General features: G+C 42.2%; 2 protein-coding genes and 3 long non-coding RNA genes across 6 annotated transcripts in view; 2 read left to right on the top strand and 3 right to left on the bottom strand.

Annotated features, from left to right (window-relative positions):
- cfap418 (cilia and flagella associated protein 418) overlaps positions 1-1375 on the bottom strand; it is a 129563-nt gene extending 128188 nt beyond the window's left edge. The window contains exons 1-3 of one of the 2 annotated variants that reach the window (XM_083679185.1): positions 1114-1375; positions 637-736; positions 454-518 (exon numbers count right to left, since the gene is read on the bottom strand). In XM_083679185.1, the coding sequence (XP_083535311.1) occupies positions 454-518; positions 637-736; positions 1114-1256 (308 nt within the window). In that variant the 5' untranslated portion in view covers positions 1257-1375. The remainder of the gene's footprint in view (positions 1-453; positions 519-636; positions 737-1113) is intronic. The other variant, XM_083679186.1, reaches the window with a different exon arrangement.
- Positions 1376-2852: 1477 nt separating this feature from the next.
- Positions 2853-6603, bottom strand: cd83 (CD83 molecule). The gene is made up of 5 exons (XM_083679610.1): positions 6541-6603; positions 6299-6435; positions 5710-5944; positions 5391-5497; positions 2853-5238 (listed from the first exon to the last, which is right to left on the bottom strand). Exons 1-5 carry the CDS (start codon positions 6572-6574, stop codon positions 5083-5085), a joined length of 669 nt encoding a protein of 222 aa, XP_083535736.1. The 5' UTR covers positions 6575-6603; the 3' UTR covers positions 2853-5082.
- A 2446-nt stretch (positions 6604-9049) lies between these two features.
- Positions 9050-10998, top strand: LOC310811552. The gene is made up of 3 exons (XR_014554477.1): positions 9050-9117; positions 9395-10730; positions 10862-10998. It is a non-coding gene; the product is annotated as an uncharacterized lncRNA (long non-coding RNA).
- Positions 10850-12459, bottom strand: LOC310811553. The gene is made up of 3 exons (XR_014554478.1): positions 11627-12459; positions 11214-11516; positions 10850-10985 (listed from the first exon to the last, which is right to left on the bottom strand). It is a non-coding gene; the product is annotated as an uncharacterized lncRNA (long non-coding RNA).
- Positions 12460-12781: 322 nt separating this feature from the next.
- LOC310810428 lies at positions 12782-16475 on the top strand. The gene is made up of 4 exons (XR_014554435.1): positions 12782-12907; positions 15147-15183; positions 15273-15341; positions 15551-16475. It is a non-coding gene; the product is annotated as an uncharacterized lncRNA (long non-coding RNA).
- The last annotated feature ends 137 nt before the right edge of the window (positions 16476-16612 follow it).

Below are 16612 nucleotides of genomic sequence, written 5' to 3'. Positions count from 1 at the left end.
TCTCATGGTAGCCATGTACAGCAGAGAGTGTTCCGTACTAACTCCAGCTATGAGAGACATCCCCAAATGAAATCATGGCCCTAACGAGCAAAAATCAAAAATGCACGTTGTCGGCAGGATTCGAACCTGCGCGGGAAGATCCCAATGGATTTCTAGTCCATCGCCTTAACCACTCGGCCACGACAACCGAACTGTAAAGACTTGACACGTAATATGTCAAAATACACAACGTCATATTTTACAGCTGAAGGTCCGACACCTTCCAATCACTAGGCTACCAAATCGCAATTAATTTAAAAGCTTCCTCTTACATTTATGTTATTATTACGCTGGGGAACCCAATGCATTTCTCGTCCATCGTTTTAACCAATGCATGGACAACTTCCATGCTGCGATTAACAGTATTGACTAGGCAACCAAAATATGTGTCATGAATTTTAATGGTAAATGTACCTTCTCCTTGCTGATTGTGGCAGCGACTTTTTCACAGTATTTGCTGTTTTAGGAAGATGTCCCGTCTGCAAATTCATAAGCAGGGCAAACATTCATTAGACCTACCACACAAATAGTAAACAATTAGGCCTATACATCATGAATGTGACACAAGTTTGCTTCGTAGTGCGACTTGCGACTTACGTTTAGATCGAGGGAATCATAGTCGTCATCAAGTATGTCCTCAAGAAGGGCGTCTATATCTTCACTGTCACTTTTTCTTTGTGTATCAGATTTGGTAGCACTAGGAGAAAAAAAAGCATATTCAATGCTGTCACATTGTCCATCTCCGTAGCTCCCTTGCTAGTTAACATTAGCTGGCGAACTACACTACTAACTATAGCTAGCTAAAATGCATGATGATGATAACACAGAGTAACTGGCATCTATCTGTTGCGTTCAGCATAAGCAAATAGCTACCTAACTAATTACAAGTTTGAAGGTTCACGTGAAAAACGCTTCCAAGCCTAGCAACAAAGCTAGCATAGTTTAGTTATAATCCAGTATCATCATGTTAGCCAGCTAACGTTAACCCGTTTGTCATGCACAGCTAATGCGCTCGTTGACTAGACAACTCTCATGTCATAACATTAGCTAGCTAGCATTTGTAGTCTACGGTACCAGTGTTTTCTTTCTATCCCCTTGGTTTTCTTCAAGCATTTCCCAGCATTGCATGAATCTGAATGCGCTTGTGGCGTCAAAGAAACATTGCGACAAAACTTTGTTTCAACCTCATCTAGTAATTCGTCCAAATCGTCCGCCATCACTGCAGCAGTAGATGTAGTTTTAGTGCTACTACACGTTGCTATGTTCGTTGCCAAGAGAGTTTATAATGCACGTTTATCCGTATATCCGGTTTCGTAATAAAGGCTAGCGTGTACAATTGAACAATGCTAGAAGCTGCATTTTCCCAGGCTCACGTTCCCAGGTATTCCGTCCGGAGTTGCAGAAGGGGCAAGAAAAAAATATTTCGTTGTCGGCAGGATTCGAACCTGCGCGGGAAGATCCCAATGGATTTCTAGTCCATCGCCTTAACCACTCGGCCACGACAACTTACGACACTACTGCCGAAAAATAGTTTATGCATGCACAGTGCAAAGTATGTGTCCTTGGTTAAGCAGGATGATTATGTCTAACAATCAATTGGTAAGACAAATGTGTTTTTATCACAACTCAAGACATCAACAAAACACTACCGCTTTTCAGAAAATATAGGAACCATCAAAAGTGAGCGTTCCCTGACCGGGAATCGAACCCGGGCCGCGGCGGTGAGAGCGCCGAATCCTAACCACTAGACCACCAGGGATCAACTGTTCACAATGTATTCACAAGACATGATAAATTGTCAAACAGTGTAACTTCATCATAAATTTATCATACATGTGCTACGTTAACAACTGTGCTATTTGCCCTTCTTTACAACTAGTGGTTTGGAATTCCCCTTGTTAGAGCCGATCCAACCCATGGCATATTACACAACATACACATGGCTACGTCCATCCCTAAAAAATGCCACAGTTTACGTATTACCTAGCAACGCACACTACTACACGAAAATGTAGGTTAGGTGGCTACCTACCTATCAAACCAGCTACATGAGCTTCACAAATTATGTAAATCTTGTCGGCTGCCTCTCTTATTCCAGCTCGTAGGCAGCCAGTTACTCTCGCTAATGTCTGTAGTTACTGACAGCCAGACGTAATAAACGCAACACTGTGTAGATCACTGCCAAGCACATGTCATTAACAGTATCCATAGAAACCAGTTCTGGAACTATAGACCAGTGCTTGTGTAGTTTTGATTTAACATGACAGTCAATACGAATAGAACTAACGACCAGAGAACGCCTTATATTGCACTTGACAACCAGTGTATGGTGGAGCATGTAGCAGCACGTTTTGTTGACAAATTCATGGTTTGGGAATGAATCTTGCTTTTATATGCTGGTAACCCGTTGTCGAGATGGAACATTAATTCAGCAATAATACTTGAGGGGCCATGTGGTATGACTTTTTTTTTAGCATGGCTGTGACGTGGTCGTAGTCACGAGGCGAAGGCTCTAACAATGATTAATTCATGTTCGAGATCGATAGGAGGCGCCACTCACCGCAAAGTGAACTGCATACAGCTCGCCAAACAAACTAAGATTTTGTTAGCCAGTTTAACTGATTTAACTTGCTTGACAAGCTATTACGATTTCTCAGATTACTATTTATGATATCTAGCTAACTAGCCAGTAAATCATTACTTTTAATTCTGTTTGGTGGTTGCTTGTTACTATAGCTTAACCAAATGAAATCAACTAGGCAAGTTTATTTATTAAAAAAATTACAAGTTTATTTATATAGCACATTACATACACAGAGGCACTTTAAAGTGCTTTACATAAAATAAACAAAAAGGAAAAAGCATGCCATTTAAAAAAAATAAATTAAAAAAAAGTCAGTGCATTTTAGAGTCACAGTGCATTTTAGAGTCACAGTGCAATTGTTAGCAGCAATTTAGTTTCAATTAAAGGCAAAGGCGAACATAAAGATTTTTTGCTATGTGTAGCATAATAACTGAATGCTGCTTCACCATGTTGTGTTTTAATCCTAGGAACAGTTAGTAGACCAGTCCCTGATGACCTAAGAAGTCTAGAGGGTTCATAGTGTGGAAGCAAGTCAGAGATGTATTTTGGCCCTAAACCATTAAGGGCTTTATAGACAAGTAATTGTATTTTGAAGTCAATTCTATAACATACTGGTAGCCAATGCAGAGACCTGAGAACTGGTGTAATATGTTCAGCTTTCTTAGTTCTTGTTAGAACTCTCGCAGCAGCATTCTGAATGAGCTGTAGCTGCCTAAGTGCTTTTTTGGGAAGGCCTGACAAAAGACTATTACAGTAGTCTAACCTACTGGAAATGAAAGTGTGAATTAGTTTTTTCTAGGTCTTGTTTGGACATGTATCCTCTTTTGTTATAGACTTCATGTGGTTGTTAAAATTTAAGTCTGAGTCAATAATAACACCCAGATTTCTGACTTGGTTTTTAGACTTCAAAGAAAGGGAATCAAAATGAGCACCAACTTTAAACTTACAGCATATATGTACTGCTCTGTAAACATCACTGTGAAATATGTTCATAAAGGCAGATATATTTTCACTGAAAGATATTTGCTCTGGATTAGACAGGCCCTCTTGCTGCCATCAACAAAAAACCTATGGTACTTGAGACCAACCTGTATTGGCATTCTCGTTGTACTGTCGCCTACCGGAAAGCATAACAAGAGCTGCTAAATGCTGTATAGTTACATGCAAATGCAAGACCTTGCAGTGCGTTCAAGAAGACCAAATCTCAGTTGTCATGCATTTTGAGCAATATAGTCCACACACTCAGGAAGCCATCAACACAACCGGGCAGTCATACCTGATCAAGCTGGCTATAATATATTGCCTATACTATCATCAAGACAATAATGCTATTGCTTTCTGCTCTAAGTCTAATCAAACCACACTCTTTTCTTTCACTCTCTTTTCATTCTGAACACTCCACTAGTAATTCATAGTCAACTCTCCACTGTTAGGGAAACAATGGAGTGAATCAGTACTGTCAAACCATGGTTTCTCTCTCATTTTACAGCATTTCCTTCACTTTCTGTTCATATGCTAAATATGCCTGTTTTTCAGAAAAGCTTAATAGTTTCTTTTTCATTTCTTAAAATACAAGATCAGAACTCTGTTGGCCTAAACTGAACTAAACTTATTTAGAACCACCCAACGCCAATATACAGATGCATCAATACACATACGCTATTGTCTAATGATCGTTCAAATAGCAATGTATATAGCAACAAGATCCGCAGGTGGAGAGAAAAAACCAGCAATGGTAATTTTTGCCTGATCGCCATTCAAGATTTCAAACGTCTATAGTGACGAGGGTTGGTAGCACATAGATGACTTGTATATATTTTGATGTTCAGTCGTGAGTTTTCTCCTCTTAAGGTCATGTTACAGTGTATGTGTTAAAAATCATCTCATATTCCTAAGATCATCAGCATCTTAATTGATGACAGAATTGAAGTGGCTGCAAGCCCACTGTAGAGCAATAAGGCAGGTAGGCTTTTGTTCCAACCCTGCACTTGAACTCGTCTGGATTCTATGGGATGGGGAGATGGTTGAAGCCATAGAGATAGAACAGGTGCTATATCTCTATTGTTTGTGCACTCAAAATAGAAATTCCTTCCAGTGCTAGAAGGGGCAGGATTATCTTGGTATGCAGAGTACAGCAGAATAGAACTGTGTCTAATTGGCTGGGTGCATTAGCGCTTCTGGACTCAGGGAAAGTGACATCACTAGCACTGTGCGACGCCAACCTATAGCCAGTTAGCCACCCATCTGAAGCATATTAAATGCACACCTCTGTTTTTTTAACATTACTGGAACAAAAGCCTGCATTATGACTCTACAATACCAGACTTGCCTCCTGATGTTCACAGATTAACTCTTCTCCTGGTATGTATCGGTAATCAGCCTGACGTTTCCGTCTGCGTCCTGCACTTTCTCCCCTCGTCTCCCAGTAAGCTTGTTCTCAGAGACCAAATTAGCAGGACTCACACACAAAAATTTTCCATCTTGGCAGCTTTTCCCGCCCAGTTTGAACCTAGAGTATAGATCAATATCAAGTCCTTCTTTTCGAGGGGTGCATCCAGAAGCGGTTCCTGTGGGTTTCTCTTGTTCCTTTGCATTAATACATTCTTCAGGCTGATCTATAAAAAAGATGAGGGTAAATAACTTGATAAGTTATTTGAAAGGCAAATGAAACACATGGAAATCAGGTCAATCGTTACAGAATGCATCACCAAAGTATTACCAAACATAATGTTACATTTCGGTTTGATCTGCAGTAAGTGTAACTCACATAGCTGATGGTGAATATCAGTAATGCCACCACAAGGAGCACAATAGCAAGAACCAGAAATATATCCCCTTCTTCCGATTGGTCGGTGGACTTATTGTCAGGACAACCTGCAAGGGGGGAAAAAATCACATAAATCCTTAAGGATCATAGGACATTAGAAGATGATTCATCAGCATTGATAATGACAATTTAAGAGACTCATATATAATAGATACTGTAATTACAGAAAACAAACACACAGACAGACACTGATCCAAAGACCACATATTATGTAAAAGTTACAGATCTTTTCTAATACATGTTAGATGGTCACACTTACCTGCCACTCTGAGGCGGACCTCCCCCAGCTGGTTCTGCTCTCCAATAGGTGCAGCCAGGAAACACCTGTACTTTCCACTGTCTTCAAAGGTCACATTGGGCAGGAGAATATCTAAAGAGTCATCCAACAGTTGTACTTCCCGCTGCAGACCAGTGTACCGTCGTGTGATGTTGTTGGGTGGTGACAGGTCTCTTGCCAACAGACCACTCAGTTTATGAGACGGCTCCTCGCTTACCTGGGGGAAGAGTGTACAATGTCACTCTATGCCCATTCACAGTTTACTCGGGGTCAGTGATGTAGTTTTGTTTCAATTGTTTTTTGTATTTTAAATGGCATCAATTGTATAAGTACACAGTATGAGAAGGAGCCAGAGGTTCAACTAGACAGGAGCCCAAAGACAATTGAGTTATATGCTGCTCTGTAGATTGAAAACAGATTAAGATTTACAGTAAACTAAGACAAAATAAGGCTGTTTACTTGACAGTTTATACTTAGTCAACTGATGTTGACTAAGTTGACTCAACCTATAGAAGAGTAAGACGGGAGATTTGAGTGTATGTGCATTTCAGTATGCTAGGCTTGAACATACCTTGTACCACCTCACAGCTCGATACTGTACTCCAGGCTTGCATTTAGCTTTTGCATTGCATCTCAGAACCGAGTCCATGCCACAAATCGACTCCAGTTCTTCAACATCCTTTAAACTTTGCGCGCATATTCCTACAGCTACACAAGAACAAGGTAAAAGTAATGTTTAAAAAGGGAAAGGCAACAGGTCCAGCAGTAGCTGACAAGATTGTAAAAGTCGGCAAACAGAACATTTAAACTCACCAAGTATGAGAACGCGAATAACCAGGGAATGCATTTCGCACCGCAAGAGAGCAGGCAATACGAATGGACAAAATGAAATTCTCAAATGCAATACTAGCCTGCCTCCTTTTTTATAAGCTCCTTCACATAAAAAAGGGGAAATAGGGGATTTCCCAAACAAGAACGCATACGTATCCACGTACTGTCAATCATCGGAGATCTCACTTATTTTCTCATAGAAATTTTGGAACGTTGCAATCAAATATATATGCATGTTTAAAATGGACAAAGGGAGAATTTCAAAGTGAGAGTTGAGTGAAATTGCGCACCTCTCAGACAGAGACTGCAGAAATGTGATTCAATTTAGGATGTGGAGGTAAAGCGAGCAGGCTCATTATTAACGGCTCTTGGGGTCAGGGCATAACAGGGTCAGGGTTCAGGATAGGTCCAGGGTTAGGTTTAGGACTAGGGTCCAGGGTTAGGGTTAAGGTTAGGACTAGGTCCAGGGTTAGGATTAGGGTTAGGACTAGGGTCCAGGGTTAGGGTTAGGACTAGGGTTCAGGGTTAGGGTTAGGGTTAGGACTAGGGTTCAGGGTTAGGGTTAGAACTAGGGTCCAGGGTTAGGGTTAGGGTTAGGACTATGTCCAGGGTTAGGGTTAGGACTAGGGTCCAGGGTTAGGGTTAAGCAGGGTTAGGACTAGGGTCCAGGGTTAGGGTTAGGGTTAGAACTAGGTCCAGGGTTAGGGTTAGGACTAGGGTCCAGGGTTAGGGTTAGGACTAGGGTGCAGGGTTAGGGTTAGGACTAGGGTCCAGGGTTAGGGTTAAGCAGGGTTAGGACTAGGGTCCAGGGTTAGGGTTAGGACTAGGGTCCAGGGTTAGGGTTAGGACTAGGGTCCAGGGTTAGGGTTAGGACTAGGGTCCAGGGTTAGGACTAGGGTCCAGGGTTAGGGTTAGGTTTAGGACTAGGGTCCAGGGTTAGGGTTAGGGTTAGGACTAGGGTCCAGGGTTAGGGTTAGGACTAGGGTCCAGGGTTAGGGTTAGGACTAGGGTCTAGGGTTAGGACTAGGTACAGGGTTAGGGTTAGGACTAGGGTCCAGGGTTAGGGTTAGGGTTAGGACTAGGGTCCAGGGTTAGGGTTAGGACTAGGGTCCAGGGTTAGGGTTAGGACTAGGGTCCAGGGTTAGGGTTAGGGTTAGGGTTAGGGTTAGGGTTAGGGTTATATTAAGGGGTCACAATGTGCTTATTTAGAAAGCAAACAGATGTAGGCTCGGTTAGCCTTTAGCGTAGAATACCCTAGCCCAGGGATTCCGCGGAGAATTCCGCGATGAGTCATCATCGTGTCCCGGAAGTTGTGGGGCTTTCCCAGAACTGCAACTGGTGGGTGTTGTTGAGCTATTTCAGACGGTTCTTGATCAATAAAAGGTTTTGAGGTAGGCTGAAAAGTTACTGGAGCTTGTAGTACTTATTTGATTCATTTCCAAGGATGTGACAGTATTATTTCAAAACAGTCAATTGGCCAAAATGTGTCTGACAAACTCCTATCAATCTCTATGCAAGAGGCATAATTTACGTCAACATTGGGCCAATCAGTTCATGTTAAATTAACATTAAAATAGTGTGAAAAATAAATCGTTAAGAAAAGTTATTGACGATTATTTCTTTTTAACAAATGTACACATTGGTTTAGTAGATGCTTGATATAAAGTTGAAATGAAATTGACTGGAGTGGAGCTTTAACTTGTAAAGTACCATATTACTCCCCCACTGATTATTCAGGCACAAATTCTAGATTTCTTGTCAAGAAATGCTTTGAAAATCTTTGACCACCTAAATTGCAAGGTGAAATCACGTTTCCACACCGGGAGATTAATCAACTTCTATGAAAAAAATAATCAACACATTGTTTAATCGACTGACAGTACTACTATAAAGTGGTCTTAACTCATGCATGGGGTCAAATGCAACGTATTCAATTGGTCTCATGAAGTCCTTGATGTTTTGTGTGAGACTGAAATGGATTGAAAATGTGTAGCCAGCTATGTAGCACCTTAAACGGTATTATATGCTGAAAAACATTCCTACTGAGTGTGCAAGAAATTACAGTAACGTAACTGAAAGGACCATAGGAGACAAAACCTAAACTGTTCAAACTGTGATTCTCAGACAGACACCAGAAGTGTGGTGACTAAAAAAGAGTCTTTATTTTTTAACGTCTAGGGGCATGTGGTTAATTAATTAAATCCAGCATAGGCTATTAAATCCAGCATAGGCTATAAAATGGCCACAAAAATATATAAAGTAATGAAATGTACGGACTCTCAGTTTAGAAATTCGTGCCCACTAATTACTAATCCATAAACTATAAACTGTGCCCTCAGATTCATGATTTTTAATTCGTAGGTACAGATTATGAATCTGAGGGCACAGATTAGTAATTCATGCGCACGCATTCACACGATTCTTTTTTCTATGTTGTGACGTCGTATTAACGCGACGAGGAGAACTTCATTCATTTCTGCTTTGTCAGTCTAGGAGCCGGTAGCAAACGGATCATAATGGGAGAACATATACAAATATTCTTACGTACACTGTGCTTTGGTAAATCGGCTTATTCTTTATCTATAACCCTCCTATTATGTTAGGGGTCAATTCGATTTTTACTGTCTCTAAAAACATGGTTAACATACTTTTTTCAGCTAGATTTTTTATGACTTTTCCTAACTTTATGGGGTGAACATGACAAACATGAAATTAACCCAAAAAAATTAAAAACATGTCCTGTACACATTTTGTACGCATCGGTCGTGTTGGGGTCATTTTGACCCCTAGCACTATTGTTCTATAAAACCCTGATTTTTTGTCACTCTTTCTTTAGTCAGTTTTACAGTCATGTTGTCCTCTGCCTCTGTGGTGGATGAGCAGAACAAGTACACATGTGGCAAGGATGCAGTTACACTTGAGGCACCCTCTGGAACTGATCCACAGTGTCTACAGACCTGGGCCCGTATCCTTAAAGATTCTGAGAATCCTCTCAGAGAGCTCCTAACTTAACCTAAAAATTCCTTGCCAGGAGTTTTAGCTTAGAAGTGATTCCAGAACATTTTCAGTGAACTCTGAGCCAGGAATGGATGAAAAATCCTATCTTAGTGAGGGGGTGTGGTTGACCCCGTTGCTAGGTATGAGTCATCATTTCAAAAGCCGTGATTGGTTGATCCTACAAGTTTGATGAAAATGAACTTTTGGTGATAATGAGCAAAGGATGTACCCTCAAATCAATAAACATAATTATACACTCTAATCTTATGCAGACTATAATTGTAAATAATATTTCACATTCAAGAAAATATCTGGAAAATGAATAGTAAGCTGTAGGGGTTATAGCCTAACATTAGAATCTAAAATATGTGAAAACTTAAGCTCATTACACCCTGTTCAAATAATGATTTGTGTCTCATTTGCTCATATTAATATCCTAGCTGGCATATTTTGTACTTTCACTTCCATATGGACCCCATTGAAAACAAGATGGCCTATCTCAAGGGGCTGTCCTTAATGAAGTAGAAATTGCAACGTTACAACTCAGTGTGAACTTAACGAGGGTAACACAGCTCAGCTTTTAACAATGTCTGTGATTGCTGGCTGGTCTATTTATGAAGGCTTGTTAACAAATATCCTACAAACACAGAAAATGGAGAAAAAAAGGAATCGCAAGCCGAACTGGACTGAGGAGCAAGGTTTGTTGCTGGCCCAGTTGGTGAACGAACATAAAGGTATGTTACGAGGAAAATTTGGCCCAACTGTCACTAGCCAAGGCAAGAGGCGCGCCTGGGACACAATATCCCAAACAATCAATGCCTCTTTTCCACTGGTGGTGCGGACAGGCGACGATTGTGAGAAAAGGTGGTATGTGCTGCAGTCCAAGGCAAAATATGAGATTGCAGCACACAAGCGGGAATCCTCACTCACAGGTGAGCAAAATACTATGGCCTACCACATAATCTGGCAACTTGCTCCTGCTGGCAAAGTTAATTTACATGCCTAAGTACTGTGTTCATTGACTGTTTCTTTCTAGGGGGTGGACCACCTGCAAAGCGGCTGTCCCAGGTGGCCGACACTGTCTTTCAAGTCCTGGGACACTCTGAGGTCAGTGTCACCGGGCTGCCAACAGGCATTGACACGTCAATGATGCAGGCCCTTGAAATGCAGCAAAGGTAGGACACAGGGTTATTCATATCAACAGTGTTTATTCATTGCAGAAGCCATTTCATGTGTTATCCATGCTCATTGTATTAAATTAATTTAATCAAAACAATAATTAAACTAGGCCTATGTATTTCTGTAGCATGGAGCCATCACAAGAACCGGGCCCATCAAGTTTGCCGCCTGAACCATCTGCAGCTGCTACTCAGGATAGCCCGGCGGATCAAACACCATTCCCATCCGCAGCACCTGCTCCGTCAGCATCCCTGCTGGAGAGAAGATTGCAACTCACAATTGATGTGTTTGAACAACAAAAAAAAGTCCTTTCCCTTCAGGAGGAGTACTACCGCCTTAAAATTGAACACCTAAAAAATAAACCATTTAGAGATTGTGTTCTGTGTCTTGCATTTAACAATTGCAGGTGATGTGCAGTAAAACTGTGGTAGTTCTTAATACCATCACAAGTTCTCAAATGACATGGGGCTACAGCTTGCCTGAAATGTAAATTTGTGAAGTTTGCCCTGTAAGGCAGTCCACTCTGGGCTAGGTTCCCCTGTGGAATGTGAATATCTTCTTCACCACCATCCTCATCGTTGTCTCCATCCTCATCCTCATCGCCATCCTCCAGAGGTTCTGCAATCTGTCTAACCTTGCAAATATTGTGTAATATTGCACAGGCTATGATGACTTTGCTGACTTTTTCAGGCCTCAGCCGCACCTCTCCGTGGAGAACATGAAAGCGCCTCTTAAGCTGGCCTATGCCACGCTCCACCACCGCTCTTGTTGTCTTGTGGGCCCTACAATAGAATACAGACCTTTAATTATTTGATGGAAATATTGCACTACTTGGATGCTCTAACATATTGCTTGCATTTCATTTCCATGATTTTTGTATTGTTTGGCTTACCTGTTATAGTTTAGTTGGGGCCCTTGGCGTGGCTGGAGGTAAGGTGTAAGGAGCCATGGTTTGCATGGATAGCCACTGTCCCCTAACAAGTGGCAATTAGCTGGCACATAGCGTCTCTCAAAAAGCTGTCTGATGCCACTCTCGGAGAGCATTCTCGCATCATGTGTGGAGCCTGGCCATTTAGCCACAATGTCCAAAATCTTCCAGGCCGCATTGAACACTATTTGCACATTGATGCTGTGGAAATTCTTCCTGTTAACAAAGACAGCCTCGTCCTCTGATGGCGCAATTATTCTCACATGTGTTCCATCAATTACACCCACAACGCCAGGGAATCCTGCAATGTCCATAAATGCCCTTTTATGTGTGTGTAAAGTGCGGGCATCCAGCGGGAATGAAACAAATTGTGTCACAATATTAGGTTGTGACAAAGCTGTCAGTGTTTGGGTGATGACTCTGCTGACGGAGGATTGGGACAGACCGAAGTCATCACTGCTGCATTGTTGCATTTTCCCTGTTGCCAAATACCTCAGGGTTGTGATTACTTTCTTCTCCGGTGTAATAGCGTTGTGGCGTCGAGTTGGTGAAGTAATTGCATCTCTAAGGAGATCCACCACAAACATGATTCCTGCACGATCCAATCTGTAGCGTCTCAATAATTCCCTGTCATCCAGTGTTTGCAGGACATCTCTCCTGACTCCTCTGTTGGCCATTTTGTGCAGCTGCTTAGGGTAACTCCTAAGCCACTAAAAGTCCTCTTCCCTGCTCTTAGCAGATCTCGCCTTAGGAGCCCTTTTAAGCGCTAGGACTCTTGAGGAATAGCTTTTATATTAACTGGGATTTTCGTGTCACTTTTAGGGGAAAAGAAAACGTCATGCCTCTGAGAATTTTCTTAGAATTTGGCCGCTAGGAGCCACTTTTTGCACAAAAATTCTTTAGAGATACGGGCCCTGGACCCTGGGAAATAAAGTAAGCATTGACAGTATTCATGACACATAGGTATACATATTTTATTAGTATTCGATTATTGTGACATCTGCGTGTGACCAGGTGTCAGTAAGCATATTGGCTACTGTCATATTACTGAAATACTTAAGGTAAATGACACAATTGATTAAAGCATAATGATGCATACAATTTTTTTTCTCACTGTAGGTCATTGCCATCTACGACAATGGCAAAAAGGAATGCATTAATTCTACGGAAGTGTCCTCTGGAAAAATCACCTTGACCAAGCATGATTGCAATGCTGTTGTTACACTCACTGTTGAGTGCCTGAACGTAGGTCACATGTGTTGATGCTATTGAATTTCACATTCACTTTAATTGTCTATACCATCCTAGTATAACCATTTTACACCTCTCTGTATTCATCACTGACTACAAACCATCTAACACCTCACCCCTCTCCGTTGACGCCTCCCTCCCTGATGAGCTGAACCACTTCTACGGCCGCTTTGACAGGGACAACAAGGAGGTGGCCATCAAGGCTGTGCTCCCTGCGGATCACCAGCCCCTCACTCTATCCCCCACCGACGTGTGTGCGGCACTGAGCAGGACGAACGCACGCAAGGCTGCTGGTCCTGATGGGATCCCCGGACGTGTCCTCAGGGCCTGCGCTGTGCAGCTGACTAAGGTTTGGACTGACATATTCAACCTGTCCCTAGCCCAAGCAGCTGTCCCCGCGTGCTTCAAAACCACCACCATCGTGCCGGTGCCAAAACACTCCACTGCAACGAGCTTAAATGACTTCCGACCAGTGGCACTCACGCCCATCATCATGAAGTGCTTCGAGAGGCTGGTCTTAGCTCAACTCAAGACCTGCCTACCACCCACACTGGACCCCTTTCAATTCGCCTACCGGCAGAACAGGAGTACAGAGGATGCCATTTCAACGGCACTTCACTCCGCCCTGTCCCACCTCGACAAGACTAACTCTTATGTGAGAATGCTGTTTATTGACTTCAGCTCAGCATTCAACACCATCATCCCCTCCAAACTGATCTCCAAACTCAGGCAACTGGGCATCAACCCCTCCCTCTGCAACTGGATTCTAGACTTCCTGACCAACAGGCCGCAGTCTGTTAGGCTTCACAACCACACCTCCTCAACCCTCACCCTGAACACCGGCGTTCCACAAGGCTGTGTGCTGAGCCCCCTCCTTTACTCCCTCTTCACCTACGACTGCACACCTGTACATGGCTCAAACACCATTGTTAAGTTTGCAGACGACACAACGGTGATCGGCCTCATCAGCAACAACGATGAGTCGGCCTACAGGGAGGAGGTCCAGCACCTAACAGTGTGGTGCAACGACAATAACCTGGCTCTCAACACCAAGAAGACCAAAGAACTCATTGTGGACTTCAGGAAGTCTAAAGCTGGCGCACACACCCCCATCCTCATCAACGGGACTGAGGTGGAGCGAGTCACCAGCTTCAAGTTTCTGGGTGTCCACATCTCTGAGGACCTCTCCTGGACCCTCAACACCTCCACCCTGATAAAGAAGGCTCACCAGCGTCTCTTCTTCCTGAGGAGACTAAAGAAGGTCCATCTATCTCCTCAGATCCTGGTGAACTTCTACCGCTGCACCATCGAGAGTATCCTTACCAACTGTGTCACAGTATGGTATGGCAACTGCTCGGCATCGGACCGGAAAGCACTGCAGAGGGTGGTGAAAACTGCCCAACGCATCACCGGTTCCTCACTCCCCTCCATCGAGGCTGTCCAGGGCAAACGATGCTTGCGTAAGGCACGCAGCATCGTCAAGGACATCTCTCACCCCAACCATAGACTTTTCACCCCACTCCCCTCCGGGAGGCGCTACAGGTCTCTCCGCACCCGAACCAGTAGGTTCAGAGGCAGCTTCTTCCCTGCGGCTGTCACCCTGCTGAACACGAACACTACACCTACCTGACAACCTACTACCCCCGCAACCCCCCCCCCCCCCCCCCCACCCGGACAATTGCACTATTGCACTATTACTCCCCTCCCCTGCTCTTACTCTTACTCAATACCACTGCTCTTCTGTACATACCTGTCCATACTGTTCATACTGTTCATAATGCACATAATGCACATATCCTATATTTTCTTTAATACTACTGCACATACTGTAGATACTTGTTTACACTGTTTATACGGCATTCCATATTTATATTTATTCTGCATCTACCTCATGTTACTGTTAATACATATATACTGCTAGACTGCATTACCTATACAGCTCATATGCTGCTACACTGCTCATACTGTAACTATTTATTCTGCTATAATGCTACTGCTACTCACATACTGCTATACTGCACTGCTATATATACTGCTTATACTATACTATATTATACTGCACTACTACTGATCATATATTGCACTACCTGTAAATACTGTTCATTGCACTTTCTGCTATTTTGCACTTCTGGTTAGACGCTAACTGCATTTCGTTGTCTCTGTACTTGTACTCTGCACAATGACAATAAAGTTGAATCTAATCTAATCTAATCTAATTCCTTATTTTTGATAGGAGGAACCAATAAAGGAAAGCAGGCACCACTTCCTTGGTAAGAGTTCCTCTGATGTTAATTGGATGTTTAATGGGTCTTCATAGCGAGTCTTGTTGTCATCATTTTGCTCTCTTTTTGCCTATTAGGGATAAGCCCCACTCAGGCCATTTCTGCTGCTCACAACTCTGCCACAAATGATCAACGTACCTGTTCCAGTAAGTACAGTGTTTTTCTCTTTAGCCAATGCATGATATTGAATAGCACACACTGGCAGTTATCAAAATATACCTTACTTGACGGTTAGACCAAAGTTTTGCTGTTCCTACATGGATGACCTACAATGAGAGGTTTTGAAATGTGCCAAGAAGCCTTCCCTCTTCAGTATGTGCCAAGAAACAACTTTCCTCTTATGTTTATTTTTCAGTACATACATTCCTGGCTTTTTGGGTCGTTTGGATTGTACAGTGGATCTCTGCAAGATGATGATCAGGGATGCAGTGATGCCCCAAGGAAAGCACATCAACTAAGAACTTGAGCAATTAGGAACATAGACATCTCATTTGTCTCAGGTTGTTGCTGCTTCATCTCTCAAAAGGGAACCATATGGCTAGTATTACCCAACTGTAAATCACAGCTTGCTGTTTTCTATGCACTTTCTTTTATCCCAGTACTGTAATAAGATCCTTGTCTTCCTTCACTTAGGACCACTGATCTACACAAGGTTTAGGTTTAAACATGAAACTGCACTGCTTTACCATATAGCTATCTAGTCAGAATCATAATCATTTAAGTGTTTAACATTAATACGCCTGTTTTTACATGAAGTGTTTAACATTAATATGCCTATTTGTAGCAAAATGACTATGAATGTGGCATAAAAGCTAAGCCAGAATGTTCAGTAGATGTCTCACAAAATAGCTGAAAATCTTCACCAATATGCCTTTGGACCAGTGTCAAATTGTTTGTTTACATACCGTTGACTGTAAGAAACATTTTTATGTATGGTTTTTACAATTTGCATATGCTATTTCTCTGAAATGTTCTGGTGTATTATTATGTATGTATATATGTATATGTAGTACAATTTATACTGAGGAGTGTGTTTATGTATGTATGTTATGTATCATGCACTTTTGTTTAGACATAAGAGAGAATTAAGAAAATCTGAGGAAATCTCAAGGATGAAATAGAAACATCTCAGATACATTGAACAGTGCATATTGGAAGCTTTGGCTTTTGAAAAAACGTTGTGTGAAATGAGGGGGGAGATCGTTCCTCCAGAGGCGCTGGGCATGACTCCTGATACGCACAGGGGCAATTAAAAACATTTCATATGATGCTGTCCAATGTCGTCACCCTGTGATGTTTCAATGATAACATTGTCATTTGCAATTACAGAAAACTTCTCATGTGAATTTTGTATGCAAAATAATGTAAACAAATTATAGGAAGAGGGCCTTCAAGACCCAAATAAAGCTACTTCATT

This window comes from Argentina silus (genome assembly GCF_951799395.1).
Source record: "Argentina silus genome assembly, chromosome: 10".
Taxonomy (NCBI): Eukaryota; Metazoa; Chordata; class Actinopteri; order Argentiniformes; family Argentinidae; genus Argentina; species Argentina silus.
This window is presented reverse-complemented; position numbering and strand designations above follow the sequence as displayed.

Coding starts and splice junctions, on each gene's coding strand:
- cd83 (XM_083679610.1), bottom strand. CDS start 6,574: ATGCATTCCCTGGTTATTCGCGTTCTCATACTTG. Junction 5,498..5,709: donor GGTCCGCCTCAGAGTGGCAG/GTAAGTGTGACC, acceptor CCCCCCTTGCAG/GTTGTCCTGACAATAAGTCC. Junction 5,239..5,390: donor TGATATTCACCATCAGCTAT/GTGAGTTACACT, acceptor TCTTTTTTATAG/ATCAGCCTGAAGAATGTATT.